Here is a 19,483-nt window from a genome sequence, read left to right as displayed (position 1 = left end):
AAAAAGAATTCAGATGTGTTATATATGTGTACCAACTCCCCATCACGAATGATTTAATCAGTATGTACTGCAAACATGTACCAAGCAAATATAGAAATTGAAAACATATATATACTCCTGTAGTGTTACTTTTAATATACTAGCTGTAGTGTTATTTATAATAGCAGAATATTGAACCTTCATCTAAGGAAGAGTAGATGGTTAACTACGCTGTATCTGAATAAGGAATTTTATGTAATGATGAAGGTAATCTTTAGAAAGAATTCGCAATAGCATACGAAAATGCTTGACTGAATTTTAGGTCAAAGAAAGAAGATACAAAATTGCACATTAATTACAATATCAGTAATATTGACCAGTATAGATTAGAAAACACCAAAATGATTACAGGAGATATATTTCTTTCCTATTCTATTCTCTGTTTTATCAAGGAGTTTGTATCCTTTTAAAAATCAAGAAAGCCAGGTGCAGTGGCACATGCCTGTAATCCCAGCATTTGGGAGACTGAGGCAGGCAGGACTGCTGCGAGTTGAGGCCAGTGTATGCTACATAGTGAGTTTAAGGCAGCCTGAACTATGCACAGTAAGGGGATCCTGTCTCGGCAAAACCAAATAATAGTGAAAAATTAATAATAGTGAAAAACCCACTATAGAGGGTCTAGCCGCCAAACTCACGGTAGGGACATGGTAATTTACCAAGTTTGTTGGAAGCTTACGCACTTCCCCACTTCCCCGTATCTGGTTCCTTCCAAAATTTACCTCCAAATACGATCTTCCCAAACCTTTATCGGCTGCCCAACCCCCCACTTAGCGCCTTATACTCGTCATTCCCTGAAATTCATTCTCTCTCAGATCTGGTGTTTCCTAACCCTCACACTGAACTCAAAATCCCTTATGCCTTATTTCCCCCTTTCCACCGGCGAGCACAGCCCTGTGGCAAGCCCAGGGTGGGGCCCACAGCCCTGGCCCGGCTTGGTGAGAGCGGGACAGATAACGCCAGGATAACAGTTGGTTCCTTAGACCTCTCCTCCCAGCCTCTCGTTTGATCCCCGCCGCCAGGTAACCGTGCCTAGATGTGGCCTGACCACATCTTTTTGCACAAAGGCCCTTCAAATCTGTTTTCTTTAAAATATCTTGGCTTTTAAACACATGAACTTTCAGGTGTACTTTAGGCGTTGTTGTTTAACGCATTTTTTTTCCTCCGGAGAAATTCGGCAAAAATATGATTTACGGATCAACACCTCTCCCTAGATACCCGGCCATTTCTGGTTTGCCCACTTGTAAGAGACTTATCACAGGTATTAGCTGTTTTCAGATTCAAGTGTAGTTCTCAAGCTCTACATCAACTGACTCCCTCCCTCAGGGGCCGAGTGTGACGAAGCGTGGGACTGGGCACCGTGCAGATGTAAGCTTCCTGCCCAAGCACCGACGTGGCTTCAGTCATCCTCAACGCCGGGGCGCGGTAGAACCGGCCCACTGTTCGCGACACCGACCTTACTGGCCGACCCCATTACTGGCGCACCCCTACTGGAGCTCAAGCTCACCGAGCTTTCCTGCGCCATTGCTGCTGCGGTGGCTTCGACGGGAGAGTTTCAGCCGTCTCCTGAGCACTCAGCGACCGCAGAGGCCGCAGCCGCCGCAGCCTAACGGTCGCCTCGGCAACCGTGAGGCGCGCGAGTGGCTCCTCCCCCCTGGTTACCCGGCAACCGGGCCACGCGCCGCACGCTCGCCCCGCCCAGCGGCGTGCGTGTGTGCGTCGTCTCTATGGTGGCGGCGGATTCGGAGGAACCGAAGGATCCTGGAATCAGGCAAGGGGATGTGGGGCGACGGGTGTGAACTTAGACCCAAGCACGGGCCTGCAGGGAGCCGAGCTGAAGGGGGAAGTGCCTGACAGCCACATCCTGCCTTTTGGACTTAACCACTCGAGCCACCCGGTCCTGTGCCACCACCATTCCTCAGGGATTTCCCCCATCGCCCCGTGACTCAGCCTTGGGACTCCCTTCCTGTGCTCCAGGAGACCCTCCCTCCCCCGGCGACCCTGTCCCATCACCGTTCTGGGGACATCCCATCTCATCACCTAGTCTCAGAGATCTCCCTCTGTCCCTCATAATTGCCTGCCCTCCCCAGTCTCCACCGTGATCTTTTTCCCGCACGCAATGATTCGGTCTCTGTCCCACAGCATGTTCCGCCGGGAGCGCTCCATCCCCCTCCAAGGCTCCGCCGCCGCCCTGTGCAACAATCTCAGTGTACTACAGCTGCCCGCCCGCAACCTCACGCTTTTTGGGGTGGTTCATGGACCAAGCGCCCAGGTTCTTAGTGCTGCCCCTGACGGTGTGCCCTTGGCCCAGCGCCATCTCCACGTTAAAGAGGGCGCAGGAGTGAGCCCCCCACTTATCACTCAGGTGAGCCAGGGAGTTCCTGAACTCAGCCCTGCCCCTGCCCTTTCAAATCTCAAGGAATAGGCTCTGCCGACCCTCTGAATTTCCTCTTCTGATGCCTCCTATCTCCACTCTAATTTTCCTCTCTCCACCTGGTCCACCTCCTTCCAGGTCCACTGGTGTGTCCTCCCCTTCCGAGTACTGCTGGTTCTCACTTCACACCGAGGGATACAGGTAAGAAGACCCTGCTGACATCCCCCACTAATCTTTCCAAGGTCCCCAGACCCTTTCCCATTGGGCTGTAAATACTTCCAACCTTTTCCCATGCATAGCCCACTCTCCTCTCTTCATCTTCCTCTATCCTCTCCAGTCCCCAAGTGGGCTCCAACATCTGGCCCTTTAGTAGCTGTACCATGTTAAGAAAAGAAAAAATGGCTGTATTTGCTTGGGCAGAGTCTCAGCGTCCTCATCTGAAAAAATAGTATAAAAACAGTGCCTATAGCTGGGCATGGTGGCATTCATCTGTAAACCCAATTACTTGGGAAGCCAAGGCAGTGGATTGCAAGTTGAGGCCAGCCTGGGCAACTTAACAAGGCCCTGTCTCAAAATAAAAAGGGTCAGGGAAGTAGCTCAGTGTCAGTACTTGCCTAGCATACACGAAGCTTGGGTTCAAGCCCCAGTACATGGGGGTGGGGGGATAGTGTCTACCTCCAAGTGTGGTTTTGAGGATTAAAGGGGGCAAGGCTAACATGGATATGTAAAGCACTTTGTGCAGAGCCCAACAAAGGTCAGCTGGGTCATGCCTCATCCTTGGTCCTATCTTCCAGATGTACGAGTCTGATGGCTCTGTCATGGTCTATTGGCATGCACTGGACTCTGGAGATGCCTCTTCAGGTACCTGCAGGACCTAATGGGCATATGGGTAGGCAGTGTCTCCTAGGGCTGGGAGAAGCGCTATATCTGACAACTTTCCCTTTTCATACTCAGTACAGGCTGTGTTTGCCCGAGGAATTGCTGCCAGTGGGCACTTCATCTGTGTAGGTGAGGGGGTCAAGGACAGGGCATTAGGGGGGTATAAGGTATAGGAATGTGGGCTTCAGCTGGGAGGATGCTGAAAGCCTGAGGAAATTGTGAAGGGTTTGAGAGGAGGGTGGGAGCCAAGGGGGGACCTGAGACTCCAAAAACATACAGAAGAGGCAGAGAGGCAGGGTGGGATAGGATGGGGGTAATGCATGAAGGGGTGGGACTGTTGCAGCATGGGTTTGTTATTAAAGTTTCTGGGGTGGAGGGAGTACTGAAACCCAGAAGGGCAGGAAGCCACTAGTGGGGCACTGATTCTGGCTGCAGGAACCTGGTCAGGCCGAGTGCTGGTGTTTGACATCCCAGCCAAAGGTCCCAACATTGTACTGAGTGAGGAGCTGGGAGGACACCAGACACCAGTCACAGATATTGCCACCGAGCCTGCCCAAGGACAGGTAAGTGAACTTCCCTTACCCTAGCACAGAGAAGGGTCTATGGCTGCTTTGGCTGTCTGGTGTTGGGAATCAGGAGGCCCAGAGTCCAGCCTGCACTGTGAGCTCCTGAGATCGCTGCAAGACCTCCAAAAAATCCTGGCACTGTGGCCTCACCTTCATCCATCCAGTAAGAAAATTATGTACCCCCTTTAATACATGATGGGGGAGGGGAGTGTGGTTGGTTGTCAGACTGTGTAAGGCAGTGCAAGGAGAGCAGCCCGTGCTTCTTGAGGGAACCGTGGGGAAGGTTACTGGTGGGTCCAGCCAGTGAGGGCCCCACGTCTTGCCCTAACCCTTGAGAGGCAAAGATGCACATATGCCCTCCCTTCATCTCCTACCCTGTGCTCAGAACCACAGCAGGGGGGAAGAGGAAGAGCTGATCCCATCTTTCCCCTCAGGATGGTGTGGCTGACATGGTGACAGCAGATGATTCTGGCTCACTGTGTGTCTGGAGGTCAGGACCTGAGTTCACATTACTGACCCACATTCCAGGATTTGGGTAGGTGAGGCAGAAGGGGGCTGTGGCCTTTCTGAGGGAGCTTCAAGGTGGAGTGTAGCCTTGGGTCTACACAAACCAACAGTAAATGTCACCCTTGCAGGGTCCCATGCTCCTCCGTGCGGCTGTGGCAGGGGATTGTAGCAGCAGGCTATGGGAACGGGCAAGTGCATCTCTATGAGGCCACTACAGGAACTCTGAACATACAGATCAACGCCCACGCCCGGGCCATCTGCGCACTGGACCTAGCTCCTGAGGTGGGCAAGGTCAGTCTCCTGCACCCCAGCGTTCCCCGTTTCCTGGTGCTAGGATGTTGAGAGGAATGCCATAGGCTACTCAGTATAGCCTCCTCCCTGGGGCACCAGGACTAGGCGTTCTAGCCTACACCCGTCCCATCAGGGCATTCTAGCTCTCACTCTTCCTTCATGTTTTGTTTTTGTTTTCTATAGCTGCTCTCTGCAGCTGAAGACACCTTTGTGCACATCTGGAAGCTGAGCAGAAGCCCAGAGAGTGGCTGCATTGAGGTGCATATTGTGGGAAGGGTGGAACTGGGTCCCACGCGTGAGGCAGCAAGTCCTGACGGGCCCTCTTCTCCCCCAGGTGGAACACTGTCATGGTGAGTGTGTATCTGACACCCAGGTGTGTGGTGCTCGGTTCTGTGATCCCTCGGGCAGCTCCTTTGCTGTGACGGGGTATGACGTCACTGAGATCCTGAGATTCGGCAGCGTGTGAGCAAACAGCAGCCCTTCTCTTCCCCGTGTATTTATAAAGCATCCCCTCCACCCAGTCCTTGTCTGATTACTCAGTATCAGAGTTATATTTCACAATGGTGGCGAAATAAGTTCGAGGGAGGAGGGGCGGGGCAGGTCCAGACCACACAGAGACAGGCAACCTGTCCTCCAGAACCAGGCGAGAGCCAGACACAGTAGCTCACATCTGTAATCCCAGCTATCCGGGAGGCTGAAGCGGAATGATTGCAAGTTTGAAGCCAGTCTGGGTAACTGAGTGAAACCCCATCTCAAGATATAATTTTAAAAGGGCTGGGGACGTAGCTCAGGGGTAGAGCACTTTCCTACCATGCATGAGTCCCTGGGCTCAATTCCCAGTACTGGGCAGTAAAGAAAAGAGAACTGAGTGAAAGCTGCTATTAAATAACTTTAATGGTTGATGTAGGAGTCACAGGGAGGTGTGCTCCCTCCCAGGGCTCTTCAGTGCCATCTTCAAAGCTGGTTAGTGCAGGGAGGTAGGGAAGCGTTATTCCAGTTTTTTCCCAGGAAGGATCTAGCGGGGGGCATCCCAGCCAGCTCTGGGACTGAACCGCTCAGTACCATGGTACCCACAACTTCAATGGAGCTTCTGTTCCCCCTCCCAGCCTACCCCCAGTGCAGAGAGGAGGAGGAGGCTAAGCTGGCCGACCCGCTTCAGACAGCACCACATCCAGAGCCCAGTTGCACGTAGGTCCTTTTCTTTTCTGGCCAGATCCTGCTGCCAGTGCCCTTGTCCCTCACACTGGTGACTGCAGCCAAGTACGGAGAGAGCCTTTGCTGCAGAGGCCTCTAGAACTTGGGGGTCGCTGTGCAGAGAGAGGGGCAACCGAGCAAGAAGCCCCAGAGGAGTGGTCTGGAGGGACAGCATCCAGGGAAAAGGTTCGGGGTCGCCCCCAGGGCAAGGGGTGTGTCCAGGCAGGGGCTGGGGCCACTGAGGCAGGCAAGCAGGAGCTAGGCAGGGCAGGCTGATCTGCAAACATTGCTAGCCAGGGTGGGGATGTCTCCAGCCTTGTGCCCTCTCGCTGAGCCAGGATGTCTGTCACCGCTGCGATGTCATCCAGCGGCTCAATAGCTGCGGCATCAGGAAGGGGTTGAGGGGAGGGGGCCCGTCAGAGCTCAGGCCCCAGGCCTACCCAGCCCTGACTGTCACCTGTCACTGTAATAGGAAAGCAGAGCCCGGATCTCGGCCGAGATTGCGTTATCCTGCAGGAGCAGCCCCTCACCAGGGCCCCCTGGGGCCATGGGCTCTGATAAGTCTGTGGGATACAGCATGGGTGGGGAGGGAGAGGGCAGCAGAAGTAGGTAAAGAAACCAGGGAAGGAAAAATGAAAGCAGTGCCAGGCAAGTGAGGGGTCAGAGGAAGAGACAGGAATCCGCGTGCGGAAAGGAAAACAGAAAAGAAGAAATTAGGATAGAAGCCCACGAAATGAATCTGTTTTTTGAGGTTTTGTTTTGAACTTTGGTGGAGATCGTTCTAAAAAGAACTGGAGAGGAGAAAGGCCTACAGCAGGAGTGGGTGGGCCTTGGGTCCCCAGAAATCTATCCTAGCACAAAGTGTGCTTCCTCTCTGTTTCCTGTATCTGGGGTTCCCTTGAAGCCCAGAACCCCACTTTCCATCAAGCCCCCTGAGTGCGTTTTCTCTCACTCACCCATCTCATGGTACAAGGACCCCTGCTTGGCCATGGCTTGGGGCGGTTTCCGGGGAGCAGGAGTTTCAATTTTCATGACTTCATCACAGCACTGCTTCCACCGGCCTGTGGGAAGAGCACTGACGGGAAGAGAGGGCCAGGCCCCTCTCCTGCTACACTGAGTTGGCCAAGCCCCCTTCTCCCTTACTCATGTCGAAGAAGAGCTGCCACAGAGCCTCCCTCCAGCTCTGCAGAGCTTCCCGGCTGTCTGTCTGAAGGGTGTGCGTCACCTCGTCATCCCCATACTGGTTACTGATGCTGAGGGTGAAGGGCCGCCCTAGGGCCTGGTCCAGCTCCCCTGCCCGGACTCGAGTCTCCTGCAGGAGAAAGAAGAGGGCTGCTTCCACCTCTGCCTTGGTCACGGCCCTCAGCAGTGAGATCAGGCAGCCTGCATCACCCCCCACCTGAGTAGGAAGTGCGGTGGGGCTTGCTGAGCCCTCATTTACCTCCTACTGAACGGAGTGGGAAGGAATGGCAGGAGAGGGCTGGGGATGAAACAGTCACAGCTGAGCCAGGGAAGCGGGAGCAGATTGAGGTAGGGAAAGGGGCTGAGCCGGGCAGGAAAGGCACAAGTGGGCAAGAGCACTGAGGCCCAAGGCCCCTCCATACTTCCAAGATGTAAGCAGGGGACTGGGTTACAGCTCAGCAGTATAGCACTTGCCTAGCATGCATAAGGCCCTGGATCTGATCCCCAGCACCCAAAAACAAACACACAGACCAGAGAGCCAACAAAAGGGCTAGGGAGCAAAGAAGGGCAACTGGACCTTGGGAAAGAAAAACAGGACATTTGAGGTAGATACTGATTGGAATCGGGAATAGGGGAAAGAGGAAGAAAAGTGTTAAACTGGCACTGAAACCCTCTGAGACTTGGCAGGGCCAGAGGGTGTTTTCAACGATGCTGTGGCTAGAAGAGTGTGATTCTCAGCACCCCAGGCCCTGAAGCAGCGTGTGATGCTGTTAGGGGCAGAAGGCCGCAGTCTCCCTGGCTCTGGTGTCTATGCCGACCCTCCTGGGGCCTGAGGAGCAGCACCTGGGCCCAGGTACCCGGTGACCTCACCACCAGGGGACCCATCACCTTGTTGATGGCAATAGTCAACAGCGGCTCTTCCCCAGTGTCTGCGTCCTCCGGTCGCCGGTAACAGAACAGGTTTGTGCCCTTCAAGACTCCGTGCACTCGTGCCCCATTCTGCAGCTGCCCAGCTTGCTGTAGAAATGACTCGGTGTTTCCTGGGGGAGTCACACCCCCAGGACCCTCCTGCCCAGCCTCCCCTGACAACCTGCCCCTTCGGCCCACCCTCCTGCCTGTCCCTCCCCTCATCTTGCCTCACCCCCTTCATCCACCCAGGTCTTCTTTCCCAGTAGTCCTGTTCCTAGATGGTCCAGCTCCTCCTGCCTCCCTTCCTCTTCTACTCACTGGGGCCCCCTCACCTGCACCCTGAGGGTACCACTTGCAGTGGGCTGAGTCATGCAGACAGGCTGAGCGGCCAGGCGGCAACACACACTACCGTAAAGGGGCAGCCAGGCAGGGTTCTCCTCTGGGGGATGAGAAAGTGCAAGGCAAGTTGGGGAATCCCACAGCCCGTTAGCACCACCCGTGTCCCACGCACACACAGGCACACGCGCGCGCACATACCGTGACTGGCGAGGGTGAGGTCATGCGTGCGGAACCCATCTTGCACTGCTGCCAGGGTGAGTGTGGTATGAGCCAAGAGGTGGTAACGCGGACCCCTGGAGAAAGGAGGGGGCATCAGGTGAGGGAGGGGTGCATTAAAGGGGCCTGCAAGGCTGAGCAGGTCTGCCCCATTGTTGGGGAGCTCTCTCTAACAGGTTGCCTCCCCAACAGGGCTAGGAATGAACCATTTACTGACCCACTGATTGTCACGACCTACACCTTATATCTGTTACCACACTGCATTCCCTGGCCGCCCTGTGAGGCCTGGTACTCTCCAGCTAACAGATGAGGAGGCACCTTGAGCCTAGGTTAAGAACCTTGCCCATAATTTATGGCTGCTCAGAGTCCCGGTGATTCCATGAAGTATCTCCAGGGCCAAGATACCTGGTTCCAACTAGGAGGCTCTGTTCTTGTCCATCTATAGGATGTGTTTGCAACTGCTAAGAAGTTAAAACTCCAATGCCTAACTCTGCCTGCCTTCCCAGGGGCCTGTGAAATAGCTCAGGTACGGGCTGGAATGCCTCCTGACACGTTGTGTCCATTCGTCTTTATATCCTGGCATTGCGGTTCTTCCTGCTCAGCAGGGTTCAAAGGTCACTGTGTGCAGGATACAGCGGCTGAGGGCAGGGAGGAGCGTGGGGTCTTACCCCACAGCCGGGGTGGGGAGCAGGATGGGACTGCTCCCTGAGCCCCCAGCACTGTCCAGCGATGCGCGGACACGCTTCCCTGAGGAACGGCCCAGGGAGCTGCTGAGTTTGGTGGCAAGCCTCTTGGGGGCGCCAGCCAGGGCCCCCTCTTCTTCCACACAGGCCCCATACAGCTCCAGCCGCAGTTCAAAGTCTGGCCCCGCCTCAGTGCTGCAAGGGTGTGGGAGGAAAATGAAGGTGGTCACCAGGAAGCACAGGATGAGGGTACAATTACTGGACGGCTCCACCGGGAAATCTAGGTGCCCAGGTCCCCCTTCCTCCCCTCCGCTTCTCCCTCCTCTGACTCTCCTCCCATGGAAATGCCTCAGAGATTGCAGCACACTGGAGAAAGAAGGAAGCCACTGGGGTGAGGTACACACAAGAGCACATTGTTCTGAAAGGAGATGTCCGTGAGGGTCCTGTCCACCAGGATCATCTCTGTGTCCTCAATCTGTTCCCCTAGCTGTAGCAGTAGAAATACAGCCCAGCGGTGCAGGTCTGGGGACAAAGAGCAAAACTGGTTAAAAAAAAAAAAAAAAAGGCGTCCCACAAGAGCTTCCAGCCTCAGGGAACAAGCCCCTGAATTTGTCCCAGGGTGTGGAACTTACCACCTTTGTTCTTGAAATACTCTGTGTCTTTCCACATGAGTGGGATCCGGAGGTCTAAGGAGCAGTGGGGAAGGAACAGATGTTGAGACGGGGCAAGAGAAGGCGTGGCTGGGCGAGGGGTGCCAGCAGCCGGGGCAGCTTTGCTTCTTACCAGAGATGCAGACCCGGCCACGGCAGGGGGAGCGGTCAGGGGGCAGCCCGCTGTCAGAAGGCCTGTGGGTAGATCACAAGGTCCTGGCCTGGCTCCTACATACTTCTCCCCCTTGCTCTAGTTTCTCAAGGGCTCTAGGATCCCCCAGATCCCAAGGGCCCAGATCCCTAGCCAGATGGACATGTTGGGGCTCAGGGACAGTGCGAGTTGTTAACTGAACCCAGGGTTTGCTGGGCTTAGGGACACTCAAGCTCATGAAGTACACAAGCTCATGGCTCCTCCCGCTCCAAGCACCCTCCCTGACTATCTCGCCAGACCCTGCCAGGGACAAATGGGGCCTTGAGTGCCCACCGACAGACTCTCTTCCTTTCAAAGGCTTTTCTCCACTAGACCCAGACTGGCAGGTGTCTGCAGGCTCTTCTTTGCAGTAGCAAGGAAACCACACCTTTCTACCACCTTGTCACTTCTTTGATGCAAGAGGGCACTGGGTCAGTTGGACGATAATTTACCAGTGTTTGATGAATGGAAGAAACAATCGGAACATCTATGCTCCATTCACCACAGACGCCTCCGCTACCTCTCCTCCTGCTTTGCTTTCTCCGCTCTGCCCTCTTAGCCAGGTACCTGCCCCACCTTCCCAGTACTCCACCTTCCCCACGTCAGAACCCCCCACAGTATCATCCCTGCCCATCACTGGGATTCACTAGCAAGTGTCTCTTGGCTAAAGTGACAGCCAGTTTTTCTGTACTTACTTATAATGGCAGTAACATAATTTGACTCAGCAGGACTAAATGATGTGGAACTAATGACTACTTGTTTATCTACCAGGGACTCCGGCATATCTCAGGTCATACTGTGTGGTGACTTAGGACAGTCTGTTGATGGCCATGCTCACAGAGAAAGTGTCCCTTTGCCTGCTTGCCCTTCCTATAGGAAGCATTGGCAGAGTGGATTTTCACATTCTGTTGGCTTCACAGGTGAGCTGACAACTTTCCCTGTGTCATGCTAGGACCATCTTCCCACCCAGCTTTGGTGAGGCAAGCAGCCCTAGCCAGCTCTCCAAATGACCAGTTTACCAAAAATGGCCAATTCTCAGAATGATCGATTTGCCAAATATGTCCTCCAGCATTTTAGCTTGACCACAGCGTCTCACTTGAGCCACTTCGCAGCAGATTGGGCAGATCAGCAGTCCAGTGTCAGTGTAGTCTAATGTCATTGTGTTTCATACCCAGAGGCTAAGCCCTTTTACAATGCACAAGCTGACTTACATGAATGGGTAGGCTTTCCTTGAAGTGGTTTTTTATTACATGTTTTCTCAATTCCTGCCTCTGATGGTGAATCCCCAGTACAACAAACTACTGGGAACTTGTGGGAAATTGGCCATTTGGTGAACTGCCTTTGAGATCATTCATCTTCTAGAAACCAGCCAGCTTTTTTGGATCACAGACAGGTGTTGGCAAATAAGCTCTATTGCACTCCTTCCTCAGACTCCAGCTTCCACCAGGCACACTAACTTTACTGAGTGCAGCCCTAGCTGCCCTGTGCGGCACACTGCAGTGGTAAAACACCAAGCCCCGACAGGCCTTCAGGAGGTTTCCTGCAGAGCGGTCCACACTCCACATGCACGTGCCGCACTGACACCACTCTTAAAGCCTCCCGCTCCCACCGAGGCCTCGCCTCCCCCTTGCTCACCTCCGTCCTGTCTTCTCCAGCACCTGGGCCTCCTTGCGCCGCTGTAGCTCGCCCATGTAACTGAGGATTCTGCTGTTGCACACCAGCAGGCTCTTGGTGGCCTCCAGAGCCTGTTCTCGCTGGGAGCAGGCAGCCAGCAGTTTGCAGGCCCCTTCCCTCATCCGGATCTCATGGTCTAGCTTCCTCTGCAACTCTGTGTCCTAGCCAGGGTCAGGGGAAAGGTGAAAGGGAAATGTCAGTCAGAAAACAGGCTGAAGCACAGCCCCGCCCCCCACCGAGTCCCCAAGTGGGCTGTACACTGGGAAAAACTGACCAGAAACTAACGTTTTAGGCAACTCAAAAGCAAACACTGGGACTCAACCTTAGTTGCTCAGGAATAATCAAAAAAGCTTTTAAAAATCCAGATGCCCCCAAGCACTTGATGGTTGGGAGTATAAATTCTTTCTACCTCTTGAACACAATTTGGAAAAATCTTGGAAAGCTACAAGTTCACATATCTTTTCATCTAACTATCCAATTTCCACAAGCTTATCCTACAGATCCAGTTACACATATATTAGGCAACGACGTTTGTACAGAAATACTCATGCAACATTGTTTTAAATACCAAAATTAAAATGAAAAGTCCTTCAATAGGGCATTGGTTAAATAAGTCATGGCACATCCATACCATGGATAGACATTAAAGAGTGAGCTAGACATACATGAAGAGTTATAAGGCAGTTTCCCCACAAAATATGTGAGAAAAGAAAGCAGAACAATATTATACACATTACCATTTGTGTGAGACGTATACATACATATATGTATATATTAGCATATATATGCATATATACATAATTTATAAAATATCAGTGGCCTGGGTCTTCCCTTGGAAGTTAGGAATGGAAAACAGATTTACAGGATCAGTGAATTTATGCTCCTTCACTGAGTTTACCTACCCTTGCCACACAAAACCCCATACACACCCCAAATCAGGGGATCCACCACCGTCTGGCCCTGTGAGCTTGAGTGTGAGGTCAAAGGCAAGGAACGGCGGTGCATGAAAATGGTCCAGGAGTAAGGGGCTGGGCAGGCTGTGCATACGGGGCAGAGGGGAGGCACTAGAAGAGGCAGCAGAGTCTCTAGGAACATTCGTTTAAAAAGAAGTGGTCCTGGCGCTAAAAAAGTGCTGAGCACTGGGTAGTTTACTCAGCCTCCTAAACCTCAGTTTCCCACCTGAGAAATGGGGATACAAATCATCTCCACTAGGACACGAGGACTCGGCACAACACTAGCACACAGAACTGTATTGTGAGTGGGAGGGATGGGTATTCTAACAATGATGCCACTTTGGTGGCACTAGTGCTCCTCCCGTGAGCGTAGGAGCATCTGTGCTGTCCATGGCTCTGGATTTGAAATCCAGCTGGGAGCTGAGAGGTGCAGGCATTAATGGCTGCTCCGTAAGTGCCATGTCATGGCATAAACACACTCACAGGAAACAAACCCTGCTTGTTCCTGGCTGAGGCAATCACAGGAGACTTCAGAGAGGAGGTGGGAGATCACCCCATAGTTCAGATGGGTTCGTCCAGTTGGAAGAGGGGAATGACTGTGACCTCCCCAAACCTATCTTCTCTCTCACTGAGGATTCCTCCACATCCTGTGCCTCTGGCTTCTGTCCCTGATGGCTCCAGCCTTCCTGAATTCCCTCATGCAGAACCCTTGCCCAGCTAGGCACTGTAGCACAGACCTGCAATCCCAGAATTTCAGAGGTTGAGGCAATCGGAGCATTATGAGTTCAAGGACAGCCGAGCTACATAGCAAGACTGTCTCAAAAAAAAAAAAAATTCCTCGTCCAGCCTGTCTGCAAATTCACTCTTCATTATCTGTTTTTTATCCTGGGGTCACTGTGGTAGGCTAGACTTTCATTACACTTCACCCCAGCACCAAGCACCGGTTTCCCTTACAAAAAGGGCCAACCCAGCCCGAAGCCCCCTCCACCAGGAAGCCCTCTAAGATTACATAGATCCTCCCAGCCTAGCCTCCTCGGTCTGCATCAAGGTCCTACCTCTTTTAAGTTTCGCTGCTTGCCAACCCCTACCCCACTCTGTATCCAGCTACTGCCACAAATACCCCAGAGAGAGACAGGACCCACGGGCATCCTCAAGCCCCCTCCAGGGTAGCCTCCGTTGTCCCAGTCCCCGGCACTCACGGATCCTGCCCTAGCCCTGTCCATTGCCTGTGTGGGCGCCCGCAGTGGCGCCCCGGGATCCAGGGAGCAGCACTAGCCCGGAGCTGGCTGGGCCGAGGGCCGCGGGGAATCATCATACCGCAGGCGCCGCCGCGCGTGCGGCCGCCAGCAGTGCTCTGGGCGCCGGTGACATCAGATCTCAATTGCCGCGAGAGTGGCCCAGGGGCTCCAAGACGCGGGCGGTTCCTCCCGGAGCTCCGCAGGGCTAGGATCCGCGCTCTGGGCGTCTCCACCACGAAGGGTGCGGGCCAGGACCCCGGCAGCACCTGCACTGCCCTGGAATGGGCTCCGGGCCCTGCAGAGGACAGGAGGCCCCTCCGCACTGGGGTTGCCCTCCGAGGTGACCCCTTCCCCGGGGCCTGGGGTGGGTAGTGTATAAAGTAGAACTGGGGGTCTGGAACTGCTCCTGTTTGCCCACTGCCCTCCAGCCCCTTCACTCCTCCAAGGCCCATAAGCAGGGGTGCGCAAGAAAACCAGCCCCCACCCTTCTGAGTAGAGCACCTGGGGGCCTGGCTCAGGCGCTGGACCCTTGTACTTCAGCCCAGCCCCCACACCGCTCCGTCCTTGCTCCCTCCCCACCCCACAGGCAACAGTTCCCCCAGACTCCTGGGAAGGAGGGCAGAGCTGAGTGTCAGCGGAACCTGGGTCAGATCCCCGGGGACTGAAAAAGGATGCAGAAGCCCCAGCACACATTCGGCCCTCTGTGGACCGCCTTTCCCACTCCTCCCACTTTCTTCCGTCCCTGATTTCCTGCTCTGCTTCTCACCACCTTCTGTTCCCTTGAGAATCTCCCCCAGGGCTAAGTTCCAATTCTAGGTTAGGGACTTGACAAGCTGTGAATATTCGACCTCTGGAACCCTAGTCCGTGGACCTGGGACTATTTCACTTCGTGCCATAGCATTATTTGAGGATTAAGTGGGAAAGTCTAACTTCTATCCTGGCCTAGCACATATTTAAAAATGTTTTCTCTCACTGTTCCTCCCCTTTACCTGCAATTTAAATCGCCTCCCCAAGAAAGTCTGGATTTATTCTTCCAGGATTACCTTTCTCAACATTCCCAGAAACATCAGTGGGCCCCTCTTTTGAGGATCCCCTGAACTTGGGGAAGAAAGAATTATAACACCCTCAGCCTACGGCTGAAGAAGAGTTGACCAAAGTGAAAACAAACCCCTCCTCTGCCCCCCAAATGGAAAGAAATTACACTGTTGGGCAGGGAGCAGAACACAAGGTAGAGCATTCAAACATTTATACACCTAGACCAACTCTGTCCAATAAAACCCACTGTAGTGATGGAAATGCTCAGTAATCATCTAGCACTTGAAATGTGGCTACACCAACTAAGAAACAAAATGTTTTATTTTATTTCATTGGTAAAGTCTGTGCTGATGTCTGGCTCATTGGTAAAGAGTGCTATGATTGACCTGAAATGTCCACTCTGGTGGGGCGGGGGGTAACTAGGCAAACAGCAAATGTGCAATAAATGGCTATGCCAGATGGAGACCCTTCACACGCCTGTCTCCGACCTCCGCTAGCAGCAGCCCCTTGCCTGGCCCAGGCAGTCATTTTGAAAGCTTCCTCCACCTTCCCTATCTCCCTAAAGGGCTAACCATCCAGACTTATCCACACACCTGAGAATCATTCTAGTGCTCTCTGTCTACCTCTCCCACAGGGCAGTCCATCAGCACTGTCTATACCCTCAGGTCCACTCCATGACTGCAACACGACCACCCACCATGTGGTCTTTTGCTACTTTTCTTGCCCACACCCCCACCCCCACCCCCACCCCAGTTTATTCTTTTTTTGTACCAGGAATGGAACTCATGACCTTGTGCTTGCCAGGCAGGCACTGTGCGGCTGAGCTATATCCCTGGGCCCCCAGTTTATTCGTATAGCAGCTATTGTTTTAAAACTTAAACTTTAGATGCATTGTTTCTCTGCTTAAAACCCTTCCCTGGACCGGGGTCATACAGAGTGCAATCTAAATACTTTACCATAGTCTTCAAGGCCTTGTATGATCTTCCCTGCCCATCAGCTTAACTTTAGCGACTGTGTTCCAGCTGTATTCCACCGTCCTCTTTCTTTCCCACAAACATTTCCCCCTCATCAAAGGACCTCTGCCCTTGCTATACCTTCCTCTGGAAAGCCTTCTTCCCAACTTCCCATCTGCAAATCCTCCCAGACTGCCACATTTACGCCCCCTCCCCCACCTAATTTTGTTTACATTCCCCGTTTTCATATTTTCACTATGTTGTATTATTTATTTGTTTGTATGTTTATTATCTGTTCTAGAATGGACCTGTCCTGTCTTGTTCACTTAGGTATCCCATGGTCTACACAGGAACTTGGCACATAACATGTGTTCAATAAATGTGTTCAAGCGTAAGTAAGTGCTAGGCATGCTGGTGCACACCCATAATCCCAGCTACTTCAGAGGCAGAGACAGGAAGTTCACAAGTTCAAGAACAGCCTAGATGACTTAGTGAGACCCTGTATCAAAAAATTAAAAAGAATACCTTTATAAATAAACATCTGCCCACCATCTCTGAGGCTAACAGGATCTTTACTCCTTGCCCAGGGTCTCCTTTGTCTTCTCATCCTTCCTGAAAACCTCTCACATTGAACACCTCTCTCCATGGCTTACCTAAAGGAGCCCTTACCACCAGAAGACATCCACATCCACCCACACAGCTTCCAAAAATAGGCGTGAAAACGCTGCTGTCAACATAACCTTCTGATGAGCAGAACTGGGCCGAAGTCCACACACTGCCCCCAACACAGGCTGTAAAGAATCGCCTGTCCCTCTCCCCCGCGCCCCCAGCCCCAGCAGGGACAGGGAAGGTAGCTGCAGGCCGGGGCGCAAGCGGGCGAAGTGTGTAATCCAGGGGTAGGGGCATTACCTCCAGGCTGAGTGCCATCTGCCGAATGTAGAGCATATTCAGGTCCTCCAGGATGTGCAATCTGTCCTGCATCTCTGTGCCCCCCAGAGCCCTTTCCCTTGGCAACCCCTGGGGGGCAGGTGGCACCGCGACGTCCCACCGTTATTCCTCCCACTGCTCCCCCGCCTGGAAAGAGGCGGCCAGCTCTGGGCAGAAGGGAGAGGCTGCCCTTTCCCCCGCTAGCTCCTGTGAGACCCTCTGGCTGCTGTGATAAAATCTCCACCTACTGCTGTTCCACAGCCCTGGTGAGGGCCAGGAGGGGAGGAAAGGAAGGTGAGGTGGGGATGAGCAGGAGTCCGGGCGGGGAGGCCGGCTGCAGAGGGCACTATGGGCATACAGTGTCCAGTCTTGCTTTGGTGGCAGCTGTTCTCCCAGCTGTGAGAGAAAAAGGCTCTTTCATTCCTACTCGGGTCCCTCCCCAGCTCCCGCCCACATCCCTGGCCCGGTGGACAGAGAATCTGTGTGAGGAGAGGGCAGTGAGGGGCAGGCACAGCTGGAAGGGGGCAGGGAGGGCACGCCTCCAGCCGGTTTCTTGGTCCCGGGGTTTGTCCCGAGGTTGGAACTCTCTCCAAGAGGACCGGCTTAGTTTGAGAAAGTTAGCAAGGAGAGCAACAGCAGTGGGGACTTGAAGGGAGATGAACGCGGGGAGTGGGACAAAGGGGTGAGTCGGCCGCCCCTTCCAATTCGGGGCCGCATCCAGCCCGCCCCACCCCGGGCTCACAATTACCTCGCTTTTCCAGCAGCAGGGAGGAGAGGGAGGGAGAGAGGCAGGGGTGTGCCCGTCTGCTGCGGCCCCCACTCCCCTCTGGGGGCCCCTTCCCTTCCAGACAGGAAACCAGCCCCGAGTCCCAACCAGCTGCAGCGTGGCCCCCTCCACCCCAGGCCCACGGAGTCACACTCTGCTCCGCGGCTGCGGCCGGGCCCTGCGGCTCCGCCCCGGCTCTCCAAGGCCTGGCAGATCCCAGGGGCGGCGGGGTGCACAGGCCCCTCCTCCTGTTCCCGGGCCTCGCTCCTTACTCCTCCACGCCTGTCCCACGCGGGGTTTTCAGGCGAGTTGCTGGGGGTGGGGAGACAAAATCGCTCCCCCCAGTCCACTAGCTTCTGACTCAGAGAAGGCCTGGGACACGGGACACGGGACACGGGTGTGAAAGGGCCTTTGTTATGGGCAGCCTGGAGGGAAAGGGCAGAAGCCAGGCCTGGAATCCCAGCCGGAGGGTGAGGGGCTGGAGGAAGGCCCACCTCACTTAACCCTTTCCGGGCCCGGGAGAGAAGGACAGCTTGGAACTGGACTCTCCTTGGGCAAGTGTGCAGCTGACCCTGGGGACCGGCGTGTCACTGCGGTGGGTGGCTATGCTCCCTCTGTCCTGGCTCAGCCGTACCCCTCCGGTCCTTCCCGGCCTCTTTAGGGGATTGCAGCAGGGCTGGGGTGCCTCGGATGGGCATGAGAGGTGCAGACTGCTGGACTCGGAGGAAACTCCAGCCTAGAAGCTTGATTCCTCTTAACCCCCAGGAAAAGAGGCGGAAAGTCTGGATGTGAGGAGTAACTCCCAAGGGTTAAAAGAGACCCCGCACGTTCCCGCCCTCCACGCTTGCTGCCCAACGAGGCACAGAGGCGCCCCCGGGGAGGGCTTCAGCACAGCGGCGGAGAGTCCAGAGGGATGGCAGGGGTTGGCCCGCAAAGTTGGGAAGAGCGTGGGACGGGGCTGGCAGCGGGGACCCAGCGGGCGCCCGGGCGTTTGGAGCCCGCCTGGCTGTCCACCACTCCCTGGCCCGGAGATGCCCAGGAGGGGCTGTGTCCCGGCACAGTCTGGAATCCAACCTGCAGCCCCTCAAATCGAGGCCAACCGGCAGTTTTCCCAGGCGGAGGCAAAGCATGCCAACCTGGCCTGGGAATGTATGGGGCTGATGTGCAGACGGCCCACACCTTACTTTTTAAGTCAACAGCTCGCGTGGGTTTGCGCGCGCACCGCGGCGGCTGCGCCCCTCGGCTGCGCGGTCGGGTGCGGGAGGCGGAGGCCGCGGGGAGGCCGGGGAGGCCGGGGAGGCCGGGGAGGCCGGGGAGGCCGGGGAGGCCAGGGCGGGGACGCTCGCTCACCTCTGGCGGGTCGCTGAAGACGCTAAGTCGGAAGCGGCCGCGCTTGAACTCCATCTCCAGGGCTGAGCCCCTGGCCACGGTGACCCGGCTCCGGTGGTTTCGGGAGAACATGCTGGGGGCCCGCGCCTCTGTGCGCTCCCTGAGTCCCCGGCCTCGGTCTCTGGTCCACTTCTCCCTCGACGTCCGCCCGCCTCCCAGTGAAGCCGGGAACCTCCAGCTGCCTGGTTCCCAAACCCCGCCCCCGGCGAGGACACCTGGGCCGGGCAGGGCGCGGCACCCTCCTCTTCCACCCCCGCCAAAGACCCGGCCCCGTCCGCCCGCCCGGCCAGGAAGGACCCAGGCGCGGGGAAAGCCCGGCCCAACAGCCCCAGGGCCAGGGCACCCTACACCTCCCGAGCTGTGCGTGGGCGCATCCTCCCTTCCGGCCCGGTCGCAGGCGCCTCACCTGGACGTGGGCGGGCACAGCGAGCCCCGCCCCTCCCACCGCCCCCACTTGTCAAGCCGGAGTCCCTAGGTCGGAAAATCCCTTGGTCACATGGATGGTGTATCACACACTCCCTCGCTAGCTGGG

At 55.0% G+C, this 19,483-nt stretch overlaps 3 protein-coding genes across 9 annotated transcripts in view; 1 reads left to right on the top strand and 2 right to left on the bottom strand.

Moving 5' to 3' along the window:
• Dctn1 (dynactin 1) overlaps window positions 1-1,627 on the bottom strand; it is a 50,901-nt gene extending 49,274 nt beyond the window's left edge. Inside the window, exon 1 of the mRNA XM_013514619.1 lies at window positions 1,544-1,627. Within this exon, the coding sequence (XP_013370073.1) occupies window positions 1,544-1,561 (18 nt within the window). The 5' untranslated portion in view covers window positions 1,562-1,627. The remainder of the gene's footprint in view (window positions 1-1,543) is intronic.
• A 101-nt stretch (window positions 1,628-1,728) lies between these two features.
• Window positions 1,729-5,173, top strand: Wdr54 (WD repeat domain 54). Of its 3 annotated transcripts, none has more exons than XM_005385518.2 (10): window positions 1,729-1,807; window positions 2,179-2,401; window positions 2,549-2,611; window positions 3,205-3,271; window positions 3,365-3,418; window positions 3,725-3,852; window positions 4,290-4,390; window positions 4,491-4,644; window positions 4,837-4,911; window positions 4,988-5,173. In XM_005385518.2, exons 1-10 carry the CDS (start codon window positions 1,764-1,766, stop codon window positions 5,117-5,119), a joined length of 1,041 nt encoding a protein of 346 aa, XP_005385575.1. In that variant the 5' UTR covers window positions 1,729-1,763; the 3' UTR covers window positions 5,120-5,173. The 3 variants fall into 3 exon arrangements, with proteins under 3 accessions (XP_005385575.1, XP_005385574.1, XP_005385576.1); XM_005385517.2 differs by having other exon boundaries at window positions 4,491-4,653; XM_005385519.1 differs by lacking the exon at window positions 1,729-1,807 and adding an exon at window positions 1,814-1,933 and having other exon boundaries at window positions 4,491-4,653.
• Window positions 5,174-5,522: 349 nt separating this feature from the next.
• Window positions 5,523-19,363, bottom strand: Rtkn (rhotekin). 5 transcript variants are annotated; one of them, XM_005385507.2, is made up of 13 exons: window positions 17,545-17,986; window positions 16,779-17,192; window positions 11,652-11,851; window positions 9,960-10,021; window positions 9,809-9,862; window positions 9,581-9,698; window positions 9,162-9,371; window positions 8,476-8,570; window positions 8,271-8,377; window positions 7,918-8,046; window positions 6,991-7,159; window positions 6,804-6,908; window positions 5,523-6,226 (listed from the first exon to the last, which is right to left on the bottom strand). In XM_005385507.2, the coding sequence occupies exons 2-13, from the start codon at window positions 16,848-16,850 to the stop codon at window positions 5,892-5,894; spliced, it is 1,656 nt and encodes a 551-aa protein (XP_005385564.1). In that variant the 5' UTR covers window positions 16,851-17,192; window positions 17,545-17,986; the 3' UTR covers window positions 5,523-5,891. The 5 variants fall into 5 exon arrangements, with proteins under 5 accessions (XP_005385564.1, XP_005385563.1, XP_013370194.1 ...); XM_005385506.2 differs by lacking the exons at window positions 16,779-17,192; window positions 17,545-17,986 and adding an exon at window positions 18,913-19,361; XM_013514740.1 differs by lacking the exon at window positions 17,545-17,986 and having other exon boundaries at window positions 16,779-17,254.
• Window positions 19,364-19,483: the final 120 nt, after the last annotated feature.

Source organism: Chinchilla lanigera, unplaced genomic scaffold (genome assembly GCF_000276665.1).
Source record: "Chinchilla lanigera isolate Chin_1 unplaced genomic scaffold, ChiLan1.0 scaffold00023, whole genome shotgun sequence".
Classification (NCBI taxonomy): domain Eukaryota; kingdom Metazoa; phylum Chordata; class Mammalia; order Rodentia; family Chinchillidae; genus Chinchilla; species Chinchilla lanigera.
Note: the sequence above shows the minus strand (reverse complement) of the source record. Positions and strands in the feature narration are given on the sequence as shown.